This window comes from Ostrinia nubilalis, chromosome 13 (genome assembly GCF_963855985.1).
Source record: "Ostrinia nubilalis chromosome 13, ilOstNubi1.1, whole genome shotgun sequence".
In the NCBI taxonomy this organism is placed as follows: domain Eukaryota; kingdom Metazoa; phylum Arthropoda; class Insecta; order Lepidoptera; family Crambidae; genus Ostrinia; species Ostrinia nubilalis.
In genome coordinates this window covers 4,654,620-4,681,566 of record NC_087100.1, presented here as the reverse complement: position 1 = coordinate 4,681,566, position 26,947 = coordinate 4,654,620, and the positions used below count along the sequence as shown (strand labels likewise).

The following is a 26,947-nucleotide window of genomic DNA, read 5'->3' as shown; positions in this document are numbered from 1 at the left end:
AAAATGCCACATAGATTGAAATTTTCCGGTAACATTGTGAAAAATTGGCATGATTCTGGGCTAATCATGCGGAAAATATTGTACAACATACAGTAGTAGGTATAATAAACTACTGCTAAAATAAAAATAATACAGCTTAGTTATTTTGGAATAAATCAGGTACTCTGATTAGATTTTGAAAACCACGCCTGACTCTTATATCTAGGATAAATCTAGGACAAACCTGGAAAACCCGGGTCGATGGCAACCCTAGCCGGTATCGAGACCCTATTATACTGTCACCTGCGGGAGTGCATCAATGTTTGTTGGTATAAATTGCCTACTTTAGCCAAGGTTTTGGTTATTTAATGACCTTGTACACTCAGGTTTATTGTAATTTTAGAGACGTACAATTTCAAAGTTATAATAAGTATTATAGTCTAGAATGTTTTAAATGTTAGGAATATTTTTCACAGAGATTTCAAAAATTCAGTGGAAAAATACCGTGAATGTTCTGGATTTTAGAAGTGTTTCCGAAAAAGAAACATATTATGTGTGTTGTTAAAATGAAATGCAATATTTTGACTGCGAATGTTATTTCGCAATACGAATAATTACGTTTACGTAATTACGAGTAATTTTACCTGAACACCGCTACCACATCATTTATTTTGTGAAATCCAGATACATATCACAACTACAAAAATGTCTTAGCATTTAGCTCAATATGCCGCTGTCGTTACGTTACAGCTGTAAACATAATGTTGTAAAGCAATATGTACTAATTGTAGTACGTAGGTACTAACTGGTTCCGACAATACTTAGTAATTATTGTCAAAGGGAAGTCACGCTATAAGCACGAGGCACGAACTATGGCGCTTCGCAAAATTACCAGCTGCATATATTATTATCAACGCTTAATTAACAAGTTAGTTAGTAGATAATTCACTCATGTGACAGTAATTTTAGCTACATAACTAAGTAGATGTGTCTGGTGATTGTAGACGGTGGTATTGTATTTGTATATGAGACTAGTTTCTGCCAGCGACTTCGTATGCGTGAAAATGGGTTGAATAATATTTCCCGTTTTTCTTTACTGCTTCGCCCCTATTGGCTGCAGGGTGATGTTAATAGCCTTCCTCGATAAATGCGCTATCCAACACAGTTTTTTTTTAATCGAAGATAATTCCTGAGATTAGCGCGTTCAAGCGCAACAAACAAACAAACGTTTCAGCTTTATAATATTAAGTAAAATGTAATGGCTGTGTCGTAGCTAACATATCTTTATTAGTAGGTACAAAAGCAAACGTCCTAACCCACCAGGATAAAAATAAAAACGCCTTAGGTAATAAATATATTTATTTTAAGCTTTTTATGATAAAGCTTCACTTTTTTCGAGTTTAAACCCAGCTTACATCGTGGTCGTTGTGTGGACAGGATAAACGTGCTAATCCCTGAGCAGGATTTGGCTTAAAACTAAATGATGGTTATTTTTTATCTTTTTATAAAACTGACGCAACACAAACAATTTTTAAAAATAACCCTCCTTCCGGCGCCGTCTGGTAAAAACTAGGCATCATCCGTGAAAATAAGGGATTTAGTTTTCCACGAAAAAATCTAAATTAGTGTTAGATCGCGTACATACAGCTTTACGCTTATTCCGTAATGAACAGTGATCCAGTTTTACGTGGAACATCGGGTTTTCATGAAAACACGCCGACATATTTTCGATCCTCAACAACTAACTAGTTTAGAAATGTAAGTATGTAAGTAATATTTTAAATAAAGTTGCCCATTATTAAAAAAAGTTTAGAAAGAACTTGTGACCTAGCAAAGTTATTACGGTTTCAAATCGCAGTACTTACAATGTTACTTGGTCTATCTATCTATCTATAGGTATAAAGCGGCAGTTCGGACATCTACCAATTCTGATGAAGTATATTTCCCTTGAAGATTAAAATATTGCCTAAAGCATCCACCGTTTCGAATTAAACTCCGAAACAGTACGAAGAACTCCGCAAATACTAAAATGTGGTTATAAAACAACTCTGCGGGACTAAAAGTAATTCCCAACAAGTACCAACCCTACTTTGCATTAAGGAAACGAGTCCCATTTCAAAGTAAACGATCATTTATTCCCGAGACAGTAGAAATGCTTTATAAAAGCGAGATTTTCGACTTTGTGACAACGAAATATGACAATATCACATATAATGACGTTCTATTGTGACGTGGGTCTCATAATGCTATTGACTTGTATGCAAATTGGGGAAGATATGACCCTGTATATAAATTCCTTCTTCGAGGGTCGATTTTGAGGGAAATTTGTGACGGGGAAGTAATGATGGTAGATTGTAAAATCTCAGATATCTTTTTACCCTTCGTCATTGAAGAGCCTGAAATATTTGAGATAAATGGTCCACTGTATAGTGTTTCTGGTAGGTAAAGGAAAACGTTTTGACGGCGAAGAAGAATTTTCATTAAGTTTGTTGAACTTTCTGAAGAGTTCGTTTCACCGGGCCACTTCCTATTTATGTACCGAAGCCTCAGCATCCTTTATTTTTAGATAGAAACATTTTTAACTTGAAACAGGCCCTTAAAGTTATTTTTAGGATAGCGTTTTGTCTAGGTAATTTTCTTCCTGCATTATTATGCTAGACGCTGTAGCCTGGCACTGTGGCGTGCTAATGAGAATGGCTAGTGACCACGAGTAGCAATTGTTTTGAAGTAGCTCTAAGAATGTTTCTTCTGCAATTAGGACTTAATTGTTAAGTGCTTGCTAACCATTTTGCCAGCAAGTAAGAAACATTTCGTTTGATCCAAAACTTTACACAATAAAATGTCTTTAAATAAAGATCAAAAAGATATTCATTACTGATAAGATAAGATAAGAAAAAAGATAAAAGATCATTTATTCACCGAGACAAGGTATAGGTCTACCAGAATCTCATGGCAAACAAAAATATTGGAAAAGTGTGTTTTTCATATGGCAATTGTCTATGGTTTAATTGTCACCTGTCAAAGAAAATTATGAAATCTGTCAGCCGCTGCAAAAATTTTGTAATCTCTTCTTGACTATTTGTTATTTTTGTGAAAAAGTCGAAAAAGCTCAAGCAAGTCATATTGTTTTCAATGTGAATTGTAAAATAAGGCATAATTCAAAGTCATCTTTGATTCTAAAGCTCGTCGTCGAGTTGACAGTAAGTTGGACTGAAATGTTCTGATACATTTAGTTTATTACCCAACCACGTCACAAGGAGGATTATGTTTTTTATATTATTCTTTATAGCTACTTTATCGGGGTTTTCAGGTATATATCACAAATCGGTGCAGAGTAATGGTCAAAATGTTATGACCATGTAAAGAAAATTGAAAAAGATTTTATCTCTTTATCTTGATCATCTATTGAAGAACAAGAAATTGCAAGTGGAGTTCTTAGAATCGTTTTCTAGTTCTGAATGAAGTGATAAGTTAAAAGTATGATGCATAATAAAATTAGTTACTTAAAGTAATAATACGATTTATTTATTTTTCAAGACATTTTCCTATGTTAAAAACCCGATGTATAACAACATTCTTCATACACATACCTACCTAAAATGTATATTCGTACTTCAATGTTCATTAATATTAAAGTCATAAAAGTAAAAAATTAAACAGTATCAAGATCGTTTATTCCAATTTCCCCAGTATTGCTCTCAACAAAGTTTATTTTCCCTATTTGCCATGAGATTCTGGTACACCTATAATACAACATTACTGATAAATAAAATCGTTTCTCAGCAGTTAACTACAGCATAAAAATGACGTGAACAATAAAAATAAGTGAAGTGTTAAAAAGAGTTAAAATCCGAAAAACTCAAACAATGAAAGTGCATTTTCCAAAATAACAATGATGAATGGTACAGGCGAGCGAGGCGCGCTGTCGCTTACGTCATCGCCGGTCAAGGCTTCCAGCTCTCCAGTTAGAGCGTCCCCTAGCCCAGTTAGGGCGCCATCTTCACCTCTAAAGTCGTCCTTATCGACTGGGAAGAGGTCACCACGTAGATGCCAGTTCGCAGCGCCAGCTGAGGATGCGAGAGACAAATGTGGGGCGTCCTGGTTATGTCGACGAGGGGCGGGGCTTGGAGAGGATTCTGATCCTGAGAGGTCTCCAGGCCCGAGCGCCCCGGTGCCACAGGCTTGTGAAGAGTCCGCTCCGCCCCCGAAGAACTGCTTCAGACTTGTCATGTTGGGGTAAGTGTCTTCAAACTTTTTGTATCTTTGTCCAGGTTTCACAAATTATGGTAAATACATGGAAAGTTCAACCACATTTTTAGTAATTTTGAACATTGAGTGCTTTATTTCGAATCTTTTTTATTCTTCTTATATTTTTTTGTATTATTAAGTCCGTTGCTTGTTCTGAAGCCAAGCTGTAAATCCTGGCTGTAAGTATCTACCTATCTATCTAAGTTGCAGCGGAAGGATGAGAAGTGGTAGTTATAATTAAGTTTTTTGCTAAAAAAATATTCTGTCAATATCACGATATATCTAACTTGTGCCAGCTAGTTTGCACGAAATTGTTGTTCAAACATTTTTTATTATTCATTTGATACCTAATTGCTAACTAAATGACTGAAACATTACCAATTAATGTTGCACTTAAAATAATTAGATCACTCTTCAGTTGTTTCAATAATCCGAACGTTTCATTATCCGATCGCATTTCCAAAAGCCAATCCTATTGGCGCTAAGTGCGCAAATGCAAACATATCCGGCTCAGACCGCAGCATCACGGCCATAAATCAACATCGGCGACAATCCGCTCCGAACACAATGGCACATTCTGCCGGTGGTTTGGCACGATTAGATTAATTATAAACGAATAGATAGATGAACTAGACTAACATATTCATTGAAATTAAATTTCCAGGCGTTAAGAGTTGCATCTCAACATTACATTATAAATAACTTGAAGAGATCTAACTGCCTAAGCATTCTGTGGCCTAAGTTCGAAATCGAATTCAGTCTAATGTCTAAGGCCGCTTTCACATTAGGGCGTGATAAGGCATCCGCACTTACACACATCACACACATAGTATGAAACTATCGGTAGCGCGTCTGTTGCGCCTTTGTCGCGCTGCTAAGTCGCGCAGTCGCCTGGCAAGCGAAAGGTCGCGACTTCGACTCCCACCTTAGGCTGGTCGATTTTTTCAAGCTGATTATATTAATTAATGTTTAAAATGTAGACAATTTGCACTACCTTGAAGAATAGAGCAGTAGTTTCAACTATACCGCAGAAATGCGTGTTAGTGACTTGACTTTTTGACGGTCGCTGAAACTCGTGACCGATCGTTTTGTGTGGATCTAATGATCCACGGTGAAAACGATCTGCGTGAGTGATTGCATAGTAGGTACTGCAATCACTATTACAAACATTACTCTCAATGTGTTATTTTGTAACTACTTTAAGGCTGAGTTGCACCATCAAACTTTGACAGTAACTATACATTAACCGATGATTTTTCTATGGAATTTGACAGATTTTTGACCTTTGTTACAGTCAAAGTAAGATGATGCAATCCAGCCTAAGTTTTTCGTTCTATAGTTTTAAATATAAATTCTTTCGGCCGTTTTAGCCAAATATCATCCACTGCTGGACAAAGACTTTCCTCAAGGTTTCCACGACTGGTTCTGCGCTGTCCGCATCCAGGTTAACAATATTACCTGGAATAAAAAGACTAGTGCTAGTTTTCACCGTCAATCCCTAATTTTTAAGTGACCCCTATGGTGACACAATTTTGTTTTCATAAGGGTCACTTAAAAATTAGGGATTGATGGTAAAAACGGGCGGAAATCAATAATTTACTGGCAGGTTTATAGCTGACGAAGATATCAGCCAGATTTGTCGTAATTAACGTAATGTAATTACAAGCTTTCCTACAGTTAATTGCTATCGTTGCAGGTCTCTAATTTGGCTCAATCTAAACGAAGCTATTATTATTAAAGCTAATATTGTTCCAGTTCGTCTGCTCGTGATTACATGACATTACAGTATACAGGGTGGGCAGGTGGGAGCGTTCTCACGGAGTGTGGTAATTTCCACAATCGATACGAGATCGTATCTGAAATTGTGATACTGAAAATGTTTTTTAATTTAAAAACATTAATCTAAAATAAAATAACTTTTAATGGATTTGGAACTGTAGAAGTAAACCAGATACAGGTTATAGAGGTGAAAACTATAGGCTTTGACCAACTACACTGTATCTATGCAATTTATATATTTGTAAGCTGTTTGTTTTCTGAATAAAACAAAATAAAAATAAAATACGAGTATGAACACCAGCATCTTGTTATGCCGTATAAATAGATTGGTTCTTATGATATTTTAATGCACGAAATATTGTTATTACACACCTTATAAATGTTCGGTTGGGTGGACAATATATTGCCCTCCTACTGCCACTAGAAAGATAAGTACGAAGTTCATACATGGAGTTCTAAATTGTTATTTCATCTGGCAAACATTGTTTTCAATTCATATTAAATTTTGTAAGAAGATGTAAGTAAGAGCATTTTGCTTTAACAATTTAGGTTTTCTTAACTTGGATTACTTAATAGAAAAGTTTGATTCGTTGACTTAAACTTGGGAATGGTTAGGTTCTTACCTCGAAAGAGTTTTTGTAATTATTGTTGTTTACAATTACAATAAATCACTGTTATTTGATTCATACATTTTGTATAAGAAACTTACACCATTCATAAACGATGCTTGCTTAAGTGAAGCAGCAAATCGAACGCACAGTGTTGAATAGAGCTCTGTTTGTTTAGTATGTGACACTGCGTCCACGCGCACTGTGAGACAATTACAAACATTACTGAGTAATGTTTGTGTGGTAAATACGGGCGTTATGGACGTTTTTTAAGAGTCATTCACATTTGCAATAGGCCAGTGGGAACGAGTGCTGTCACATCTGACCTTTTGTGGGTCGACTGATGTATAGCTCTGACAGATCTAGCGGTACCATTCCATTTGCAGTGTGTAGGCGCTGTGAAAATTCAAATTGATTCACTGTGGATAGCTTGATCGACGGGTCCCTGGAGTTAGATAGATTAACTGTCACGATCAATACTGCTTGTAACGTATGGGACAATGAGTCTAACTGAAAAAAGAAAAGTCTGCTTACAAGAACAGGTGCGTATTACAGAACGTAGCTCGATTCCATTTCAAACATAGACTAAAAGACGCTTTTGGTTGGTTGAATTTTAAAGGGTTGAAAATTAAAGTCTTTTAACCGCGAAGTACCTATCGAGTTTGATACGGGAACTAAAGTTTTCTGCAACATACATCTAGGCTGTCGTGTATGATATCAGGATACAATTAATCCTGTTGTTCATACTAGTCCAGCAGATCGTAACTAAATTAAAATCTGAAAATGGCAGTGATAATTTATGATTTTAACTTGAAGTACTCGTTATTACTTCAGCCAATGTACAATACAAAGATGCATTTGAAAAAAACAATTTTATAGTGCACACTATCCTTTTGTTTGCTTACCGATAGATCATTAATTATACTTTAGAACGCGAGTGCGACTGAGAAAATAAAAACACTAGAAGAAGGCAAAATCGATGTGTCTCCAGTGTATGATAGATTAATGTTTGTGATCTCATTTTGTTGCTACTACACGAAGTGGATCGACGACCTTTTAAGGGTAGCAGGAAGGCGCTGGATGCAGGCCGCTACCAACCGGAATTATTAGGGGAGGCCTATGTTCAGCAGTGGACGTCCTGTGGCTGAAATGATGATGATAATGATAAGTTGCTACTTGATTTGAAAATGTGAGGAAAATCCTGAATTTCCTTTACAGAAACTTATTACTTACTTTTTATCAAACCTTTCAGTGTGTCCATTTTAATTTGGAGCCTAATTTGCTGTGACCCTTCCTGTTAACGTTTAATTTAATTAGATCCAAGAATTTTAATACCGCCAAGTATTTGAACTCCGAATTTTTTGTGGTGAAAAATTGGTCTAATGGACCTCTGAACTTTTCACTCCGGGGTGAATCTACTTACAAATAGGGTCCGTTTATAAATTACGATTTTATTTTTTTATTTACAGTTTATTATATTGATTTTGATTTATGACTTGCTCGGGAATGATTAGGTCTTGTAGGGAGAAAAAAAATCAAAATCAAAATCAAATTTTTTTTATTCAATTTAGACCACTGGTGGAATACCACTCACTAAAATATAACGTTCATAAATAATGAACGTTATATTTTGACGTTATAAATAAAAAAAAGGTAGCCCTTATGGGGCACTTTACATGTCTCCTTATCTTTTGGGCCCATGAGACATATACTTAATGCCTGAATACAACATTAATAAACGCTAATGAATAAACATTAATAAATTATGAAGATTACAGCACAATATCTTTCACAAAGAATGGAGTACCTTTTTACCCTAAACTTAAGAAAATTTTGTAATGCAAATGACGTCAGAATCTTAGGTTAGCTTATAAAGTCAGAGAAATAAAAGGGGTAGGTGGCTATTTCTCTGATCACAGCCTTTAGATTACATGCATGCATGCATGCGCTTTGTTTCTGAATGGGAAAGAGAACCTTTTACTGATTGCTGGCTCATTGCAGCATCCCTTTGTGTTTTCCCGTTTGGTGTTTTCATGCGTTACATTTGCCCGCATAGAGCACGACTATACAGACGTGTTCCTTTGGAAACAGAAAAACAGAGCTTTCTTGCTACTAAAACGATAATAATTTAGTTCTAGATTTAATAGTTTACTACATAGTTAGTTGTAGTTAATAGAAGTTTAGCAAAGAACTCACAAATTGACTAAGTACGTAAATCAACTTTAAAATTAAACAGATATTATACATATATAAAGTCATGTATGATACATAAAAAATAAGATAACTTCTTTGACGTGCGTATAATTTGACCGTTATAGGTACTTACTTAGTTCACTTTCTAAGGCTGGGTGGCACCACCTTATTTCAACCGTAACAATAACAATACCTAACCGGTGTTTTTGTACGGAGTTTGACAGATTTTTGACGTTTGTTAAAGTCAAAGTAAGATGGTGCAACTCAGCCTAAAGATTTCACGCACATGAGTTAAAACTCATGTGAACCTGCACACATTGTGAAATCGTTGCGTGTAAATCGTCCTTTCAGAACCATCGCAATCCGTTTACATTGTAACCATCAATCAAATCGCCCGAAACGAGTTACGATCGAGATTCCGCTTCGAAAGAAATGATGCGATCTCACTTGACGAATGCCTTAAAAATTCTCTCGTGATTGCAACTTAAAATACGATTGATTTATGCATGAATGGTACCTACCTACTCCTATAAAATATGGCATAGAGATGAAGGTTTTCCAGTTTATTGCAAGATCTTGGGTTCAATATCTAGTCTGGGTATATCATTAGATAGTAAACAATTAGTAGGTATGTCGTCATAACAATCATCCCTCTTACCGTTCAAAGTCAAATAGCGGATTCGGCGTAAATTCCCACCCTACCTCTAGCATGAACAACTTTCGTCTACGAAACGTTTGCGTATTCGACAAAATTCGATACTCAACCTTCGAATTAAATGATAACGAGACAATTTTGATTCTCAAAATATGTTTCGTGCAACCATTTCTCATACTAAGTTCACTTTACGACACGTTCACAAGGGCGCTGTTGTCAACGTGTCGTAAAGTGAACTTTTGATGGCGATTGGAATACGCAAACGATTCGAACTCGAAAGTTTTTCGTGCCAGGCCAGACGGATTAAGGAGGCCTGATGTTCACATATTTGTCCCTTGGTCATCTTTTACGACATCCAGGAATTATTATGTAAAAAATAAAATATCTACGACCATTATTTCTTCAGGAGAAAATGGTGTCGGATGACCGACACTAACGATCGCCTCCTTAGTTATAAAATCAAAGTCTTTCACAACGTTATTCGATACCTACTACATAAGTAGGCATTCAGCTATTAATACAGCATCACGATATAGGAAAATATTACCGAAGCAAGTCTCGAATTTTGAAACATAGAAATAATAAATAACATTATGTGATGTACAACGTAACGTAATGTATTGCTTTAATTTAATAGGAAATGCTTCATAGTAGAGCGAAATTAATTTATTGAAAATTATTAGTTGAAATCATATTATATCGTGCGGATTGTGCCCTACTTTTGTTCATTTAACGTATGGGCGTGTTCACATGTACAGTATGTGACTTAAGTATAAGTATCTGACAATAATGAGTGCTATAATATAGCATGTATAGTGATGCGGGCAGCGAAGGACCGGTCTTTGTGGAAATCCTTGGCCTTTGTCCAGCAGTGGATGTCATTCGGCTAAAACGAACAATTACGAACGATAGTGATATCAATTCAAAAATCTATAGTTTAGGTAAATTAGATAAGGTATATTATTATGTACGTATACTAGGACATCGTAGCGGAGCGTGCGATTAAAATAAAACTTTAAGAATTTGACTTTTTTATACAGAGATATCGGAGCGCATCGCAGGTGGCGTACAAAAGTTGGAAAAACACTGTGTACCTATAATTAAGGCGATTAGAGTCCTCAATCCGCGTCAAATGGGCATTTTGTAAAGCCTACTCCTCTTTTACTGCTGGACAGAAATAGTTAAAAAAAATATATGTTATACAACAGTTCAAGGCCTACATTTGTGACGTTTGAATTTTCGCTACGTCTCTTTGTTTTGGATTAAAAAAATAAATACGGGACATCGATTTTTTACTTAAATTCCCTACTCCTCCAAAACGGCTATGTTAATTTAAAAAATATTTTCACGAATAGATTAGGAATTCTTTCATCTTTAAATGACACGTTGCGTTTTTCAACCGAACATTACTTTCATTCATAAATTTTACTTTTGATAAATTCCGAACCTTTTGCTGTTGAGGGGGCCTTCGCGGGGTGCGGGCGGCAGTCGGCCGCTGGCCTTCAGACGCGGAGGTTGTGTCACTCGCTGCAAACTGACATTAGCGATCAAAATGAATTTTTTCTTTGGCTGAGTTGCACCACCTGACGTGACCTAACTTTGACCGTAGCTTTGGCGATAACCGGTGTTTTTTTGTATGGAGTTTGACAGATTTTTGACTTTTGTCAAATTTAAAATAAGATGGTGCAACCTAGTCTTTGTTCGACAATAGTTTTTATGTCAGAGTTGTTCATAGAGCACGTTCAGTCAGACGATACGATTGAATTAAGGCATGCTCGGACGCTATTATTTACCTAAATAGAATCTATTAGTGTAAAAAAATCGACTCCAAAAAAAAACGGCACTAGATAAGTAAAAGTTGAAAATATATTCCGTTATTTATTTACTAGGCCTTTGCATCAGTAACTTAATCGATTTACGTGAAGAAAACAATTTATATTTTTCATACTTAGGCTCGGCGCAAATGGGCCATTTAGAATTAGATTTTCAATATGTTTCTTCGCGAAAATACCACAGTTAAAAAAATAATATAAAGTGGTATTGATAAATTGTTCTATAGAGCTTATTAAAAAATGTGGATACTGATTACAAATGCCCGTTTATCATGATTGATATTTTCGGAGTCGGTGACAGCCTACCTTTTGGTGATTCGTTTTGGAGTTGGTTTTAATTTTTGGTGAAAATTAATTTATTTCATGCCTTTAGTAGTATAGGTACTCAATAGACCTTGTTGTTGCCACTGAAGGTGCATAGGTACACAGTACATTGATACCATATTTTTCATGTTAAGTGCAAATAAACTTCCCTAAATTACCTAACCATGAAACGTACCTATAGGCTACAATAATTAAAAAGTTTCGTCGATAAAAACTGAAATCCTCTTATAAGATGATGAATTTTGGGAGCATGTCATGAAACTAAAATTATTAGCATACAAAAACTTAAAAAAAGAAAAGGTTTTTTCTTTTAATTTATTTTTTTATTTATGATGCGGAATTTGCTGCGGCGTAGTAGCAAAGATTTTTCGTTATGTAGCTCGTAATAATTTCGAAGAATAGGGATGTTTCCTGGGTAAAGCAAGAGTTTGAATTAGTCCGTCGGTCAACTTACCAAAAAAATACTTTAAATGTATTTTTCTCTTTCTTAAACTTATGAAAAATCAATTATTTGTTTGTTGACAAATAAAAATATCCCGTGTCCAATATTTTTTGATAGTGTAATTGACGGACTAAAAGTGTTTTTTTAAGAAACTAGCCTATTCCTACGGCCACATTCCAGCTCCATCATCAGACCCTGTTTGCCTTTGAGAATTGAAGTAGGTAGGTACTCGTGATTTTTAAAGTAGCTTACTTACATAATATTACTTACTTATATTTATATAAATATATAAATACAAATCAAATGAGCCTAAACTAGATGGAATCGTTTAATCCCGGAGTTGCTATGGGGCCACTGGCATTCCAGCTCTATCATCAGATCGACTCCATGTCATCACAATATTGCATTGTCATCCGAATTACATGTATATCCAAAATTTTAACTCAATCAGTTTGTTGAAGGATTTCTAATAAAAAGACGAGAATGTCATTTTCAGTTTATTCTTCATAAGTGACACAAAGAGAATGACAATAGACAAAAGAAGAAACATTTGCTTTTTTAAACCATAGACAATACTACTATGTGTTCCAATACCTACAGTTGTCGTCAGGAAGTTGGTCTAACAAATTCAGCTTGCAAGATTCTACCCGAAGTTACCTACATTACATTTTCGTTCGAATTGTTCAAATTTCGAGAACGGCTGAACCGACAAAAACATTAGAAAATTTACGAAAAATTAAAAAGAAAAAATATCCCGTACAAAATGTTCATGGATTGTGTTATTTTTATTAAATTACGCCTGAGTTAAATGACACCGACATCAAGGTTCATCAATTCAAGTTTAAAATAATAGGCAGTAATGTCATGAAAAAAGAGCTTCTATTCTGTATCTACCTATGCAAGTGTAATTTTGATCGGTGTCAAATCGGAGTTTTCGTGCGGGGTGCGCGGGTGTTTCGCGCGGCGTGAAGGTCAAACGCCCAAGGTCATTGAGGACTCTAATCGCCTTAATTGTAATTCAGGCTGTAAGTCCTATTAATCTAATTAATGTTAAACGCCTATGTTGAATTGTTACAACCCACACTATCAGAAGATTAAATCGTATAACCCAGCCCAATTTGTAAAGTGCGTTTTAAAGTATCTACATAAAAGGGCTTTTTCTACACTTAAAATCAACCTATCCCTTAAACTAAGTAATAGTAGATTAGATTCGCTTCTGAGTAAAAGTAATAAAATTAATATGTTTTACCTTTCAAGTACTATACGAAGGCAATTGTTTTAGTCTAAAGCAGCGGTTCCCAAACTTATTTAGTCTGTGGCGTTTAACCTCTTAAAATTAAGTTAACATATATTTTTCATAGTTTATCTTAAATTAATATAATTGTAAAAATATTATAAATATGTATCTGTACTAAACCTACTTAACGTAACTACACTGTGTATAATAAATAGCATACTTATTTTTGTATAACTTTTGTCAATCTTACTTCTTCTAATCTTACTACCCACTTTGAGAATAAATTATTTTTTAGCGCCCCCAATTTTTTTAGTCAAGAGTCGAGCTCAGTCGGTGTCTAAGAGTCCTCCTAGCAGATGACGCCTCCCAAGCCTCTACACAACGTCCCGATTTTTTTTTCTGGGTCTCTTACCGCCCTCCTTTAAGCCTGCAGCGCCCACAAGGGGGCGTTATCACCACTTTGGGAAAGACTGGTCTAAAGACTATAGGGTCATTGTCTAGTCGCCCTTGTGAATGTTAACTTTTTCATTAGCAAGTACTATTTTCATTATTATCCAGTAGGTACTTTAAATTCTGTAAAGAGTTCAATAGCTTAGAAAGGATAGAATTAAAAGTTGAAAAGCTAGTAATGTTTGAAAATCGAACGAAATGTATTTTAATCTTATACTTAGGTACAAGTCTTTTGAATATAGATACCTACTATTTAATACCTATAAATATTCAGTACCTACATACCTAATTGAGTTATGACTATTTCTTATACTTATTATAACAAGGAGTAAGGATTCTTTCCCTATCTCAGAATAAATTTATTAGTTAGAAGGAAGTTCTCGTCAGTGATAATATTCTTCTAATGAACCCTAATTCCGTGATTGTAAGGTCAGTCACTATTATATTTCCTTAAAGATTTATCAAAATAAACTGAAAAAAATGCTGTCTTTTTTAATTGGCAGTTGAAGAAACAGCTTTTTATTACTACATACAGTTTTTTATACCCCGGTGATATTTTTTTTTGGCAGAATCAGGCAGGGCATTACTTACTCGTATTTGACCGCAATCTCACCTCTCTACTGGCACGTGTTCGAGCGCGTTAACTGAGTTGCAGTCTAGGACGGTAGGTTCTTCTCTGAAGTGCCTATTTACTCTCGCCTTGAAAACGCCGGTTTATAGTGTTCGGCAAAGACATCCACAGGCACCGAATTCCTGTATCATTGTGTAGGCACTTGTTCAAAACAAATAGGGTTTATTTCAATCAATTTTCAACATTGTGAAAAGATTCAACAACGCTGTACTGGCGATAACGAGCCTGCAGGCTTTAGTTGCAGTAGATTAGCGATGCGTTTCGCTAATTGGATTCGCTCGTGTCAAAGCAGCGCTATCGAGTGATGCGACAACAAAGGGATTTTGTATGCCACAGGTAGAAACGTATTTTTGAAGGATTAAAGATATACACTGCCTAGCATGAAATCCGCATTTTTGAGTCTAAAGCACATTGGCCCCAGCCGGTATGAAATAGATCTATTTACGAGTAAAAACCCGAATAACTCTTTCTGTCTGTTTCAACTATAAAGTCTAAACCACTGAACCAATTTCGATGAAATTTGGCAAAAAGATAGATTGGACCTTGGAAAAGGACACAGGCAAAGTCGCGTGAACGAGCCAGTAAAATATAATGTCCTTGTTTGTATTCAAGTGCGAAGCAGGAATGTCTCATACATCATCTTGAATACGACATTCTTCAGATATTGACTTGTAAAGCTTCTACTTTTGCATTCTAGAAAGATCTGACCTCCAACTCGGAAAACTCTAGTGACCAAAGTCATTTCAAATCGATTTTGCTCCAACCTCACATAGTAATGCGTTCTAAAGTTCCGTGCATTATGTTCAAGCGAAGTTTGGATGACTTCACGTTTTTAAACTAAATTTGAATCTTCTCAAGCAAACTTGTTTCTGAAGACATGGTGTAGAAAAGCAATGCTGCTGCAAAGCTTATGATATTTTGTATTTTACTTCTTATAATAGCTGTATGTACAGACAAATACAGGGTGTTAGGTAAATGGGTATATGAGCCGACACTAGTCCATGTTAACATGGTCATATAAATGGTACGGTGAAGTCAGAAAATTGATATCTTCATTTTAATTATTTTAATTTTCATACAAATCGGATTGTATGAAATTTATTTTGTACGAAAATTAAAAAAAATAAAATCATGATATCAAATTTCTGACTTCACCATACCATTTATATGCCTATGTTAACATGGGCTAGTGTCGGCTCATATACCCATTTACCTAACACCCTGTATACGTACTTAGTGCATATAAAAGCAGATTATTGTCGTAGTGGAGAGGTGCGGGTAGGGTAACGTATGACGTAAAATAGCTGTCAGTGATAGTCACGGTTAATCTGAAGCACAACATGAAGTTTTGTCAATGTTTGACAAAATTAAAACACATCCTCCAGTACCGCTACACTATCACAGGAATTTGGGTTCCTTGGGTTGAAGCAACATTAACCCAATAGTGTCGATTGTCTGACTGGTGAAATCGAGATCCGAGGAACGCGGGATCGAACCCTGCCGCCGCCGGACTATTGTGGTAAATCCACATGTAACACGAGCATAATATTTTGCTTACCACCAGGGGTTATGTGCCCCACTTAGTTATGTAATTTGTCTGTAGTAGTCATATGATTGACACACTTAGTAGCTAAAGTTGTAGTATTGTGTACACGAGCATATTTATCTTGCCACGAGGGGTAAATAAAAGCCACTTAGTTAAACTCTGTCTGTAGTAGTCATATGACACACTTTAGCTCTGTTTGTCCCGTTCAGACCCTAAGCAAACATTATTAGAAGTCTGTACAGCGCCGTACCCTGTTATTGTGTGGAAGAATCCTTACGAAGAGTTCGGGATTTGTTTAATCTAAAGGAGTAGGGACAAACTTATAAACTTGTACTAACGCGTTAGGTGTTAGGGCTTCGCTTTATATTCGTGTTCGTATTAAGTACTTAGTTTTCAAGCTACATGTTTCCAGAATTGAAGCTTAGTTGTTAATTATTTTTCAGAATTTTTGGAGTTTGTCACGAGGCATTTCAATTCGCTGCAGTTTTGGTTTGATAGAAGTATGTTATGTTTATTGCAAGCAATAATTTACGTAAGGTACCTACCTACCTACGAGTACCTGGGTCTTTTTCTTGATTTTACTCCAAACCACAAATATTCATTGAACATCATCATTTCAGCCATAGCATGTTCACTGCTTAACAATAGTATTTTAATGAGTATTGACTGAACATGGGCCTCCCTCAATGATTTTATATTAGCCGGTAGGAAGAGGTCTGCATCAAGCAGCTTCATTCAATCTTTATAAGATCTTCTGGACAGATGTGACAGAAGATCTTATAAAGGTACCTTGGGTACACCTCACTTGGTATCTTACTGGTACACCTCACCTGGTATCTTATTAATATCTGATTAATATTCAGTTTTCTTTCTTTCCCAGGTCAGCCCGTGTGGGCAAGACATCCCTCGTGTCCAGGTTCCTGGGCAACAAGTTTGAGGACAGCTACACGCCGACCATCGAGGACTTCCATCGGAAGCTGTACCGCATCAGAGGGGAGGTGTACCAACTGGACCTGCTGGACACTTCTGGAAACCACCCCTTTCCTGCGATGAGGCGACTGTCTTTCCTTACAGGTGAGATTCTTTAGATACTATTCTTTAGGTAAATTCAAGAATCTTTTATCGTCTTTCTATTAACGTGACAATACGCAAACGACAGTAACTTAGCGCTGCAACTGCGCTTCTAGAAATTGTATGAAAACTACAACTCGATCGAGTTAACTGCGCACCTCGCTGGAATGCGATTCTCCCTCCCACTTTACCTCCCCGCGTTCGCCCGTCCGTACCATTGCATCGATGTGACGTCACGGCTGCCAGGTGCGTAGTTAACTCAACCAGTTTGCTACTGCAGCGCTTCACACCTCTTTAACCTGAAGGAGTGAAGGCGTCCTTATTTTGTTCGCCGATTTCGCACAAAGGGATGATTTAAGAAGGTGCTTGTGACAGGCTTTTAATACAAGTCAATTTTTCTTGGTATGAAGATTTTGTGTAGGAAAAGACTTATACTTTTCTCAAGAATTCTATTTTTAGATAAGTATCTGTTTGTATTTTGAATATTACGAAATATTTTCTGATAAAGGTACAAAAAAAACCTGTAACGCCCCTGGGTCTGCGGGTGTCTATGGGCGACGGTAATCACTTACCATCAGGTGATCCGTCTGCTCGTTTGCCTCCTATCACATAAAAAAAAAATAAAAAAAAAAAAATATGATGCTTTCTAGGAAATCTTACTCGTGTAACTTTTGTAGTAAAATCTCAATGTTAACCCATTAACATCTCGTATGTATGTCTAAATGAGAATGAAATTGTGCGCCTCTCCAGCAGATGTGGTACATTCTGCCTTATTTAATGGCAATAGAGCTCGTAATCGAATGACGGCGATGGCTTGCATCCGAAGCATCTCATCGAAGAGAGCGATTGCGGGGATGTAAATAATCTCATTTTCTACCAATTCTGAGTGCGTTTTATGTGAGCCGCGAGTAACAAGGTTTTACTGATGTATTACGTATCCAAATACCATGTTTAGGGCGATCCATTATTATAATTTACCTCGTTATAATAAGGTGTTAAAAATCTACTAGTATGTGTACCTGCAATAAGTAAGATTCTTGGAATGCTGGTAGAGTTTCAGTGGAATCTGAAACAGCTTTACCACCCTGTTACAAAATGTCAAGTTCCTTCAATTTCTTTGCATAAATTCGTCACATACTTAAATTACTTGAGAAATACATTTAGCTAAAATGAGAGTGATCTTAATTTGTAGTTGAGATTAAATACTACTTCAACTTTGAACCCCAAAATTACATCAACCGATATAAATTGAATTACCAACATCGGTCATGTAAACAGAGAGAAAACTCACAATCGCAACCGTGTTTACAAATAAATATTAAACTTTCAGCGACCTCGGGCTATTGGCGGATTAAATAACAGTTGCAAAATAACCGTTAAGGTTTAGGTCACACAAAAGTGTGGTGCTGTAACAAATCTTGATGATACTTTAATACAGTTTAGAGTCGCGTAAATTAATAGTAGTGTATTAACAATTGTAGCAATAAGCACGTATTTGGCCAAAATTACATCTTATGTTCAATTTATATAGAAAGTTGTTTGAAAAGTAAATTACCTTTATATTCTTTCTTACCTTAAAGATACCCAGAACATTTAAATAATATGGCGTTGGATTAGATAGGACAGACAGTGAGTTCCAGTCTTTAGTTTTTGAAATGTACAAGGGCTAGCAAAATGATTTTTTGCATTGAGCTACGATTTTGATTCAATAAAATGTCTAATCCATTAAGTATTTTGTAAAGCAAACTGGACCTGTTGGTCAAAAAGTGAATGCTTTCAGACACGCGTCTGAACTGAGTCATCTTTAACTACATAAACATAAAGAGTTCTTCTGATAAAACCCTTTCAGCAATGTCTGTATTAAAACATCAAAATGTATGGCGATTTTGAGAGCTTTTATTGAAGCTCGCATAGTTTGCTTAAAACTCGATAAGCTTTTCAAAGTTCCCACAAATAAAAGTACTGGCTGAAAACCTGAAAGCTGAATGGTTTTCGTACAAAAGTAATTAAAAACCCCGAAATTCGGCCGCTATGTAACGCCTGTGTCAACTGCAGGCGGCTCTGATAATGGCGCGGTTTCCATTCTTCCTGCTCTATCGACATTCTTTTTGAATTGAAAAATCTGAAATACAGTAGCGGCACGAGGGAATGTACCTACGCCCTCTTAATTTTCTTGTTTTCCTAGTAGAGGGAATAGAATACAAACAAGATAACAAAAGATAAGGTATTTATTCGGCACATTTAGGGTCGCTTTACCAGTTCCTGAAAAAGTTTAAAATATCTGACATATACCGTCCTTTAACAAATACTTAAAGGATGCCAATTACCGGGGTTCTACAGTCAGACATTTCTATTCGACGACGGACTTGTGAAAAGTTGTCGATAAGTTATCAAGGTAGGCATTATTAAATCTGAAACTTAGTTAAGCGTAAGCATTGAAGATTCTTTTCCTGCTATAGTTTCAACATTAGCTGCAAGTCCATTTATTTTACTTTATCTAAGCTTAAAAACATGAGCGTATGTATCATCCGGCAGAAAAACTTTAATCCAAGGGTCGTTAGCAGGAACACCTAACGTGCACTTCTTTTTACTACCATTAGAGATTTTACGATCGAGCTTTATTGACTTTTGTAGATCTTTATATTCATTTTGGTCATGAATACCTAGAGTGCATTGTACATTTTTAAAAGGTACAAAAGTACCTTTCGATAAAAATTCTTATATCATAAGACTACTTAATATCCTAAACTAGCTTTCCGCCCGCAGCTTCACCCGCGTGGAATTTCGTCTGTCACAGAAAAACTTTATCGCGCGCGTGCCTGTTTAAAAAACCGGGATAAAACTATCCTATGTCCTTTCCCGGGACTCGATATCTCTATGCCAAATTTCATCAAAATCGGTTCAGTGGTTTAGGCGTGAAAGCGAGACAGACAAACAGACAGATAGACCGACAGACAGACAGAGTTACTTTCGCATTTAATTTACAATATTAGAATAGATAAGGCCCTATAACATTTTTTCTTTAGGTGACATTTTATTTATTTTTGTAGGTTACCCCTTGTTGTTTAGAGTTCGTTTAATATAACAGCGCTATTCGCAAACTTGCTCCCAAGAATGTAGTTATAACCAAACAAGGTTAGTTTGGTACAATCAAATCTCTACTTACAGGTACCAGAGTAAATACAAATGAGTAGGTCATCTTCATAGAAACGCACCGAGCGCGGTTTGTATGTGAGCGCGCCAATATACGTATGCGGCGCGCACGCACACACTGACAAAATTCGGCGCACCTCACCGCTATAACACAAAATATAACAGAAGGTAAACTCATGTATGTACCTCGCTTTGCATACCTCTCTCGCTCGCACGCTCGGCCGTCGCGCTAGGGTTGTCTTGTCATGTGTTGCGTTTATTTCGTTATGATAGAAAAATGTTACTCTTAATACTATGCAAGAAAGACAATAACAGATATCCACGTATACTTATTTATATTTAGTACGTTATTATATTAATAGTTTGCAAACAAATACACGAGAAGGATAAATAGTATTTAGTTGAGTGGTTGACACTATTATCCAACTATATATTATAAATGCGAAAGTTTGGATGTCTGGATGTTTGTTGCTCTTTCACGCAAAAACTACTGAACGGATTTTGATGTAACTTTACAGTATTATTGTTTATAACCCTGAATAACATATAGGCTATAATTTATGACGATCTGTGACAAACTAAATTTCACGCGGGTGAAGCCGCTGGCAAAAGCTATTTATCCAATAATTCCTAAAACCTCTCTAAAACAATTCGATATTCCTAATAATTGAGTTGGCTTTCAATTTCAATTGAAATTCAAATAAATAACTTACTTACCTCCCCGAATCAAATGGTAATTTAAAAAATGAAAATAATTCGGTATTTAATTATGAGTTTAAGCAACCAAATGCCGAACAATTATAATAAGACTTTTACTGTTCACTCATTTTCGTCAATTTCGCAAAACAAAATAATATCACAGGCGTTTGACCGGCGCGTGACTCAAGCGAACCACAGCGAACGTGTGGCGAACGTCTGTCGCGCCACGTCGCGCTCGCATTCGTCCAAGACAGTCTTGCTAGAGCGGTGTCTATGTGTGCGTGGCTCGAGCGCGTTTAGTATGGAGTTTGTCTTCTGTTATATTTTGTGGCTATAATCACCGCTAAATTTTGTCAGTGTGTGCGTGCGCGCCGCATACGTGTTGGCGCGCTTACATACAAACCGCGCCCGTGCGTTCCTATGAAGATGACCTACTCATTTGTATTTACTCTGCAGGTACCCAAATCCCGTACTGTTGGGAAACAATGTTGTTTGCAACTGTCAAAGTTGCGAGTCGACAAGCTCGCAACAAATCAGCAACTAATTCGCAAAGCGAGAAACTAATAAAAGTTGACCGAAATTTTTAATTAACGTGCACGCTAGTTCTGTATTTGATAGAGAGAAGGTTTTGACGAATGAGGTTATAATATTGAGGTTTTAATAAACGACATTTAAAACTCGATTCAAACTCAATCACAGACTTGGATCTTTTCTTAAGTAAAGATTCAAACTCGAATACGTCACGTAGTACACAGAATGAAGCTCAAATAAGTTTAGAAGTGACATTTAGATTTTTTGATAGTAGGTACGTAGGTACCTATGTTTTTATACAGTCCTAGTTTCCATAAGTCAAGAGTAACGCTCATATAAGTACAGTACATTCTGTAATAAGTAATCATGCAATAATGATTATTAAAATCGGTATTTTATGCCATCATTTTTTTATTTATTTGCGTCATTATGGCAATCTCAAATGACGCAATCGGATTATCAGCTTAATGTGCTTTAAACTCGTAGTTACGTTCACTTTTGCTTTCCTTTGCTTTAAAAAAATATAATGATTTTCCTCAAGATTTTTTATAATGTTTTCCTCAATTTATTCTTTAAAATATAATTGCAATGAAATTACTTTCTCGTGACGAGTATTTTCTGTCTAATCAAATTAAAATACAAAGAGCTGTTTTAGAAGAAGATAATTTCTCATTAAGTATCTACTTAATCAGCGAGCTATTTAATATCAAACATCGCAGTATCATAATCAGATTAGCGTTAAGTGACGTAATATCGTAACTTCAAAGAAGAAAGTGTATTAATACAACCTTCGAGGTCTTAATTACGTATTTTTTGGGCAAGGTTCCTCGTTAAAGGTTCCTTCCTAGATAAAAGCACTGCTAATGTCTTTCCAGAACACTTTTTGTAGCTATTTGTTGTTATTTTATTACTTAGATGAAGAAATTATTTTGATCTCTGTCATGGAAACATAGGCCAAGGGCCATAACACTCATCCTTGTTCTGCAAATTGCAAAATAATTACACGTAAGCCATCTAGCGTGGGACATCCACCCACAAGGTGGACCGATGACCTGATAAAGGTAGCGGAAGGCGCCTATGTTCAGCAGTGGACGTCCTGTGGCTGAAATGATGATGATGATGATGAAGCCATCTAATAAATAACCAATTTATTCGGATTTAAAACACTTTCAGGGCCTTACAAATAAGCTTAAAGTTGCACAGCGTGTTGTGGAGAGTGCTATGCTCGGTTCTTCGATCGAATCATAAATGAGGAGATTTATCTATTACATCTTGTGATATCTGGACATACTTACGTACCCACGTACTTATGAGCGTGTATGTAATAGCGCGGGTAAAAAAAGAGACCTTATTTTTGTGAAGGAGTGTACATATTACACTATACTATAGTGATCATTTCTACTAAATTCGGATGTCGTTCTCGAAGTCGGATTAGATAGTACTTACTTAGTCTAAAAAAAAAGAAACCTTTTTATACAAAACCTCTTAACCCCTCGCATTCTAATCGGCATATTCTGATCGTAATAGCTTTAAATCTTAACGGTTATTTCCAGACGGACTTAGAGAATGTAAAGTATTCAGGGAGTTTATTGAGAAAGTGTTGCGACAGACTGAGCTGAATTCGTTATTGCCGTTTAAGTCGCTGTGCTTTTAATAAAAATGATATTTCATGTCTTTCAGAACGTTTTTTCATTTCTTTAAATTCAGGCCGTATTTTATTTAAGTGGATTCTTGGAAAGTGCTCAATGTTTTCTTCTTTAAAAAAGATAATCAAATATTATTACAATGAATGTTGGTTTCATTCGTCGTCGTTTTCAAATTTCCTGTGACGTTGGCCATTGATTTTGGTTAGAAGATTGAATTTAAGATCTGGATGTAACGGGTCCGCGTAGTAAAAATTAAGCATTGTCTGGAACAAATAGGTCACATAAACTTTTGCATAACACTATAGGCGTAAACTATAAATGTAAAGACAAAGAAAACAACACACTCATATAAGAACACACAAGACAAAATTTAGAGTAAATGTTCGAAGTACCTGCTCATCATATGTTGTATCTATGTATTTATTCATGTTATTTACGTAATTATTTTTTCTAAATTCATATTAATTTTATACCGCCTACTTTATTCTCAGTTTTGCCCTAAGGTTGACTGGAGGAAAATGCCGAAAGGCATTAAGTCCGCCTTATGTACACCGTTCTATGTGCATGTAAGTTTGAAATAAATAAATAAAATAAATGGCAGTCAGGTTATAATAGCAAGAATAAGTAGTTTTCTATATCTTACACGCAGATGATAATCACTCATTTCCTACACAATATACGTGAGTTCCATATAAAGTGCATACAACGATACCGCGATCTGTTCGCACCCGACTGGCTCACTAATTAGATGACAGTCCACCGCTCTTTACGCTCCAAGTGTCTTCATGCCAGAGAGTTCAGGAAATGATCCACAACCCACACCCATTGTTGCGGGTTTTTGAAATTGGAACATTTTGTTATTGAAATTCGAATATTTATTGAAAAGTCGATGTGTTTTTGTTAATTTCACAATTTAGTAAGATGTGACGGGACTAGATAACTGCGAAACTAACTTGGAGTACCTATTTGTTTTGATTTTATCACAATTTAGCAAGATTTGACGGGACTAGATAGCTCCGAAACTAACTTGGATTATTTGTTTGATTTTAATGATTGAAAAATACATTATTATGATTGTAATGATTGATGCTGACAGTAGTGATTGAGTTTCTTGTGCTGCTTCTAGTCAGCACTGACCCATTTATTGTCCCAAAGCAGTGGTAGGGTTATTACTGGGGCGTGTAAAAGTGCTTTATAAAGTCTATTCGCATTTTATGATTTTTTTATGAGGCCACAATCAATACATATATCTGCTGCTGTGCAAGAAGTTGATTTGTGACTAAGTTTACTGCGCTGTTTCAGCACGGGCCTAACATTCTCCCGTAGTCGCAGGGTTAAGATTATACAGCGTCGTGTAGGTATACGCGCTTTTCAAAGCTGCCAAAAACATATAGGCAACTTAAGAAGACTGATCAGTTTACATATACTACACACCCTACTCACACATCAAATCCTATGTAATCGTGAGTCCTTGGCTCGTCGCGCGACTTTTTAAAGGAAATCGGATCACGCGCGTGGCGGTATAGGAAATCCAGCTTCTACGTGTTTTGTATTCAGGACAGCTTTGGGAATATTACGCGGAATGGCATTCAAATATACTCCCATCTCGCGAGCAAAATACCAGTTTTATGAATCTAGTGACAGTGAGTAATCATATTTTTTTCTGCTCTGATACGCAAAGGATACGAGGCATATGGCATAACCTATCAACATGTAAAATATATTTATTTATAAAATGTTTGGAAACTGTTACAACAATGTTTGATGTTTTTAGAACCCTATCATCATCATTAGTCGACTTATTACAGAAAGTAAGTCAAAAGAAACAGCAAAATAAGCCAAACACTTACGTTTCTAATAGCTGCATCTTATAAGTGGAATTTTTAAACAAATATGTAGGTCCATAACAAAAATAATGAAATTCCTGTACCAATAATTTTCTATTTTTGTAAATGGACCAATTCAACAACTTAACTGCCACATTAGCATTACTAGACCGAGTATTAGGCACATGATACCGCGCAGGTTATTTTCCTATCCACTGAATCCCCTTTTTATCGCAGTTTTCAGGAAAAGTATCGCCTTTCAGGGCTCGTTTCACCACTTGTAAGTCCCTGATATGTAAGGAATTTATCTGGCAGATAAATTGCACTTTTCATTTTTAGAGTTCTTAATATTAGACTATCAGGCAGAATAATTGGTATTCAGCTAACTTTTTTGTTTGGTTATTTTACCAATTTTTTCTCAATTGCTACACATAAACTCTTCTTAGACTTCTTCTCCCTCTTTTACCTTAAACTCAGAATTATTTTCAATAATCTGCTGCGAATGTCAAAGAAAGAGTGAAATGTCAACCCGTACAGGGAGCTGAAGGTGCTGGCAGATTCCAGAAATAAGTGGAAATTGCTCTACCAACAGAGCAACGGTCTTAAATCATGAACGATTGAATGAATGAGCGTTACTTAATTATGTGAAATAATTATATGACACTTAATCCGGCACCGGTGAAACCGACCCTTAAACTTACAAATATGATGCGATTAATCAAGAAGATTTTAGACACTTTTTAGGTTTAGGTCCATCCTCAGTGGGTAAAAAGTCTGAGATTTATCTTAATGATAAATTTTTTATACTTTTTAGTTACGTACGTACTTTTTCATGTTGGAATTTTGTTACGAATTTCTTACCTAGTAAATCTGCTATATTACTGTCTTTGGGCGGTTTTCTCGTCATGCTCACGTAGCTCACTTTAGTTCTAAGATAAAAAGCTTTTGAATTAATGAATGTTTTAAGAGCACAGAACAACCGTGTTGCTAAATACGAGTAGATATTCAATATTTTTGAAGATGAAATAAAGGTTAGACTAAATTAATTAAACCTAAGGACTGACTATGAATTCAAAATACACACACATATAATTCATAGTCATTTGCCACTACAGTTCAGTAGATTTTGGAGTATAGTTGAGATTATGTATAACAAAAATAGTTTTCAGTGTTTGCACTCAATCCGAATCTATTCCCAAGAGTTACAGATGAATATAAAAGCCATAAAGATTTTGATACTAAGTCACAAGTTTGAAAGTGCAAAGTAGTATTGCAATGATATCTTACACGTCATGTACACACAATCAAGTCTCGTTTCAATTATTTTGGAAACTCTTATGTCTAAATATCCATTTCAGGCCAAGACCTTCCTCGATGTGAAAAAAAAAAAATTGGCAATGCAACATTTTGGGATTGTGTTCCTACTGTGTGTCATATTCATACTTCATTCAAAATCTCCTTAACACTAGCAACCATAGGTTAAATAAAAACATGCCTCATAGAAACATATTTTTATGCATTTAATTTATCTAAGGTTTTTGATTTACTTAAAAGGATCATGGTAAAACAAGCCTGTGCAAATTACTACAAAATTATACACTTTCGCCAAGGACACTTTTCCTTGTTAATTTCGTTACCCGACGTCACGGCTAATCACTAGTTATTCAGAGTTAACTCCGCCAACTAACGCCTAGCAATTAAGCTCACAAATTAATAATCTAACCGTTAACAGTGAGTTGACGAGCAATTAGCGTCAGCTAAGGGGCCAGCGACGTGGGAGGGATTGGAGATATTGCTGGAGATATAATTGTACCTACTAAAGAAAAATTTTGCTCGGTGGGCTATTTTTGCGATATCTTTAAGGGACTCACTCTACCTACCTTTGCACAGCAACGAGTAAAAGGGTCAATTTCCCAAACACATTTTTTGAGCGGCGTAGCTGAAAATCATATGTTTTTTATGACATAGAACTTTGATTTTTTTTTACACGAAAATATACAGAGGTTCCATTTTGAGGACAACGTTATTAATGAGTATTTTCTTTTACAAATTCGACAAAAAATAATTGAACTAAGCGTTTCTAATTTTGGTGCAGTG

General features: G+C 35.9%; 1 protein-coding gene across 1 annotated transcript; it reads left to right on the top strand.

Annotated features, from left to right (window-relative positions):
- Positions 1–3,874: 3,874 nt before the first annotated feature.
- LOC135077282 (uncharacterized) lies at positions 3,875–23,032 on the top strand. The gene is made up of 3 exons (XM_063971817.1): positions 3,875–4,215; positions 16,805–16,998; positions 22,932–23,032. The coding sequence occupies exons 1-3, from the start codon at positions 3,875–3,877 to the stop codon at positions 23,030–23,032; spliced, it is 636 nt and encodes a 211-aa protein (XP_063827887.1).
- Positions 23,033–26,947: the final 3,915 nt, after the last annotated feature.

Coding starts and splice junctions, on each gene's coding strand:
- LOC135077282 (XM_063971817.1), top strand. CDS start 3,875: ATGAATGGTACAGGCGAGCGAGGCGCGCTGTCGCTTACGTCATCGCCG. Junction 4,216..16,804: donor TTCAGACTTGTCATGTTGGG/GTAAGTGTCTTC, acceptor TTTCTTTCCCAG/GTCAGCCCGTGTGGGCAAGA. Junction 16,999..22,931: donor GCGACTGTCTTTCCTTACAG/GTGAGATTCTTT, acceptor GGTTATTTCCAG/ACGGACTTAGAGAATGTAAA.